At 32.9% G+C, this 4,802-nt stretch overlaps 1 protein-coding gene across 1 annotated transcript; it reads left to right on the plus strand.

The window, feature by feature from the left end:
- Positions 1–3,151: 3,151 nt before the first annotated feature.
- LOC145094704 (uncharacterized) lies at positions 3,152–4,082 on the plus strand. Its single transcript, XM_079032786.1, has 3 exons — positions 3,152–3,292; positions 3,446–3,514; positions 3,713–4,082. Exons 1-3 carry the CDS (start codon positions 3,236–3,238, stop codon positions 3,785–3,787), a joined length of 201 nt encoding a protein of 66 aa, XP_078888912.1. The 5' UTR covers positions 3,152–3,235; the 3' UTR covers positions 3,788–4,082.
- The last annotated feature ends 720 nt before the right edge of the window (positions 4,083–4,802 follow it).

The raw sequence follows: 4,802 nt of genomic DNA on the forward strand, positions 1-4,802 counted from the left end.
CATTTTTCCCTTCCTTCCCTAGGTCAAACAAGCCAAGGCCGAAGCCCAAAAGACCTAAGGCCCGAGAAATAGCCCAAAAGACTTTTGGTGATTACTCTAAGTGTACCACCTTATTACGCCCCACATACAACCCTTAACAGTGAGGAAAAACGAGGTTTGAATGGATTACGTTGAGTGTACGCATACGTACGCCCAACATACTCTCCTGATGGCCGAAACTCATGTTAAGCAATTAGTAGCTTAAGTCTAAACGTCCAAATCATAGATCTTGATGAAGGGAAACGTCTTAAATGATAAAGTCATCAACTTGATGCGTTTACATGGCTCAACACGGCCCAACACCCATTTCAAACACTCTAACCTCATAATATGACCATCAACTCTGGCATGGTTTTGTTAAATCCATAAAGATGCCATTTTAATGAATAAGGGACCTCAAAAACATCAAGATCTACTATTCTAAGCTTCTGGAGTAACTTATACTCACATAAATCAACCCAATGGACCAAAATATGCCAAAAACCCTAACTAGCTTAAATCTAAACAAAGAATCACCAAGTTTGATACTTTATACCTTCTGGAAGATGATGAAGGCGAATAGATTCTGGATCCACAAGCTTCAAATCAACAAGGGATTCTCCAAAGAGTTATTCTTTCTTCAAGATGCACCAAACACACACCACAACATACACCCGACTCAATATTCTCTAAAAAAGGATTAGGGTATCGTGGGATCTGCTTTGGGACAAAGGAGGTTGATGATAGAAGAGGCCTTGAGGTTATAAAGTGCTTAAATAGAGTCCAAACCCTAAAATTTAAGGTTTGCCTCTCGCTTGAGTACGCCCAACGTACCATGGGGAAAACCCCGTGTCCAAGATTCGCCATGGTACGCCCAACGTACTAGACCAATATGCAAAATAAATAAACACTTTAGAAGTTAAGAATTTTACTTGAAGACTGGGCGTTACATTTTATCAGTAGTACCAACCTTGTATATTTATCTTCCAACAAATACAACGATATTTTATATATATATATATATATATATATATATATATATATATGTGTGTGTGTGTGTGTGTGTGTGTGTGTGTGTGTGTGTGTGTGTGTGTATGTGTGTGGATATAAATTCAAGATAGTCAATGTTTTGACGTATATTTAGAACTTTTGTTCGTTAATTTTTATAAAAAACTTGTTTTTTTATATGTACATGCCCGTATAAATTTTAGTTTGTCTATTATCAATATAATTTTTTTTTTTATGTTTTGGTGCTTATTTTTATGTATGTTTCCTACGTTTGAGTCATGTCAGATATAATAGGTTTTTTTTCTTCAAATAATGTTTCAATGCAGTTTTTATACTTTTTATTGTGTTTTTTCTAATTTTAATGCTAAATACTAAAAAAATGAAAATACAATTAGTGGCGACGTACTTTAGCAGCAATGCTAATGCAGGGTAGTAGCGCCGATTATCCTTTAGCGGCGACCGAGAGACCTTTGGAGCATTAGCGGTGAGGCAACAACAACAATCTTTTAGCGGCGACAACCTGAACTTTTAACGGCGACGTGTGTCGTCACTAATAGTGTAACTTATAAAAAATCTTACTTATTTTTATACACGTTTCGGTATAAATTCCTGTTTCTTTATGTTTCGATGTAAATTTTATGTACGTTTTCATGCTTATGTTTAGGCACATTTCCTATGTATGACTTTGGTCATATACAATATGTTTATATAACGATATAAATCGAAGATATTCAATGACCTTATATATATATATATATATATATATATATATATATATATATATATATATATATCTTAACCAATAAATACAACAATATATAATTTTTATCAATACTCCAAATTCAAGTTACAAAACAGATTGATAAAGCAACATGCGACAGACAGTGGCGGTCCTACAGTGGGGGCAGAAAGCAACATGCGATAGACAGTGGCGGTCCTACAGTGGGGGCAGCTGCCCCCACAACAAAAAAAATTTAATTAAAAAGTAATTTTTTTTAAAAAAATATTATATTTTAACCCTTCAAAATTATATGTTTTGACTTTTCAAAAATATTTGCCCCCATAAAACGTTATAAAAAAAATATTTGCCCCAATGATTTAAAAATCGGTTTGAACCGGCCGGTCAAACCGGTTAGACCAGGAACCGGGGGAGGGAGCGGTTCAACTATCACCGGTTTTACATTGATTTCTGAATCGGATTGAACCGGCCGGTTTTTAGAAAAAACCGGTTGAACCGGTCAAAATAAACCGGTTGAACCAGTTAAACCGAATAAAAACATATGAAAAAGAACAATTTACATAATAAACTTTGGTGATTACTTTTTTTTATCTATTTAGTTTTCTCTAAATAAAAATATATGGTAAATGTTATAAAGTTCTTGATGTGTTTGTATTCATTTAAAACTATATTTCGTTACGGTATTATACTTTATTTTCTTTTTGACGTATATGGATTGATGTAAAACACTAAAACTTATGATTATGTGTTATTTTAATATATTTGGATTCATCTACAACTTATTTTTATGTGTATTTTTAATGTTTGAATTTGTAAACATCAAATTCATGGTTTATATATGTATGTATGTGTAGGAAAATAGGAAAAAAAAACATGAAAACTATAGAAACCGGTTGACCCAGCGGTCGAACCGGTTAAACCGGGAACCGGTCATCATACTGGTTCAACTAAAAAACTGGTTTTTAAAACATTGATTTGCCCCCTCTTTAGAAAATTCTTGGATCCGCCCCTGCCGACAGACAAGTTATTTGTTAATAAAAGGTAACATAAATGACCCCAGTTTTTTAAAAGAGAATATGAGAATACACTATTTGAATTTATTTCGAAAACCATAACTTCTTTAGTAGAAGATGGAATAAAAGTTCATTAATTCTTTCATTATAGAAGAAATAGGCAACATAATCCAAGTTACGTGTCAGAAAAAAGGGGAAGAAGTGAGATACCATTCAATTTAAACACTCATTGTAAACCGATAATAAAATAGAAACCACATGAAATGATACCAAGTGTAAGTTTTCCTTCTCATACACAACTTCTTCCTATTCAAACGCCCAAAAAATATGGAGATATTAATGGAAAACGAGCATTTACATGCCATATATAAATCCCATCTCCCCTTTGTAGCTTTTCATCAAAACAATCCGTTTGTATTCAACACATTTCAATCGCACCAATCTCAAAACAAGAACCATGAACAACTCTCAAAGCGCAGAAATGAAAGCTGGCCAAGCCAAGGGCCAAGTCGAAGTGAGCAATCTCTCAACTCTTATATAGATATCATTTACGTAGTATGCATGGATGCACACGTACATGTATGTATGTATATATGTACGTATGTGTGTGTGTATGTAGGTATGTATGTATGTATATAACATTCAAACTTTGTTTTGTGGTTCTCAGGAGAAGGGAAGTCAGCTGATGGACAAGGCTGGCCAAGCTGCCCAGTCTGCTCAGGACTCCGTTCAACAGGTCGCAAATTTCCAGTTTTATACCACCTTTGATTTCGAAATGTCAATAGTCATATGTTTCAAATTCAAAACTCATATCAATTCAAAGCTATAACATAAATCTACATGTATCAATCTTTGTTTTATAATCACAACAGTCGTCATCTATTTTGACGTTGGAAAACCAATTTAATTGACTAAAAAGATCAAATTTTTGCAGGCTGGACAGCAGGTGAAGGAAAGTGCACAAGGAGCTGCAGAAAAAGCAAAAGATGCAACTGGTATGAACAAATGAACCTCTAGGGATCATTTCATCAACCATCATAGCAACCTCTTCAATTAACCCACCCCCCCCCCCCCCCCCCCCCCCATTTTTTTTTAATTTCATCATTTTTTATTTTTTTTTATATACGTACAATTTCGAATGTAAAGAGAAGCCCGGTGTACGCGAGCTCTTACGTTTGTTCTAATAAAACTTAAAAGTGATATCGAGGTGGTTATTTATCACCCGTTATGATAGTTTCTTTATACATTGTTATCTCGTTCATTAAAAGATGTAAACGTTTCAAACTTTCAATATCATATGCAAGTCGTAGTGAATATAGAAAAAGACATGACGTTTGGATATATGGATAGCTTGAGAAGGACATATCGATAAGCAAAACGCAAGGAATGTGACCAAGCATGTGTAAGGTTTCTTGTATTTGTAAAAAAATGTTAGGTGTGTGGGAATATGGACAAGAAACAAAAAGACAACAAATGTTATAACAAGTGACACGACAATAAATTAATCAACTTTTCATCATTATATTAACATAAAACATGGTACATGTTTTTTTTTTCTTTTCACAATAACATTGAACGTTAAGTTTTATGTGAAATTAAAAATGAATAAAACATTTAGATTGATGTTTTTTTATCTACATATCTCTAAAAAAATTTTGTATGTCTTCAAAACAAAATGAACCCAATAACTTGATAATAAAACTAACATATTTTGGTATGTACAATTTTGAACTTTATTTTGTATGAAATATTTGTATTTTAAGTGCTAAATTCCCATTGTCAGCCGAGAAAAATATATTTGATAGATGTTTTACTTTTTAGATTGAAAATCACGGATTCGAATCTGGGCGATGATGAAATTATTAAATTTATGATATTAACTTCTAACTACTAATTAGTCGTTCAAAAAAAAAATAATGTTGGAGCAAAGACCTAAATATGATAATAAATATAAAGTTTAAACCGAAATACTTAAATATTTGAAAAATGTCAAAATAAGTAGTTTTATGACCAAATAGCAAAAA

The sequence above is a fragment of the Lactuca serriola genome, chromosome 3 (assembly GCF_051521515.1).
Source record: "Lactuca serriola cultivar US96UC23 chromosome 3, Lser_US96UC23_V15, whole genome shotgun sequence".
Classification (NCBI taxonomy): Eukaryota; Viridiplantae; Streptophyta; class Magnoliopsida; order Asterales; family Asteraceae; genus Lactuca; species Lactuca serriola.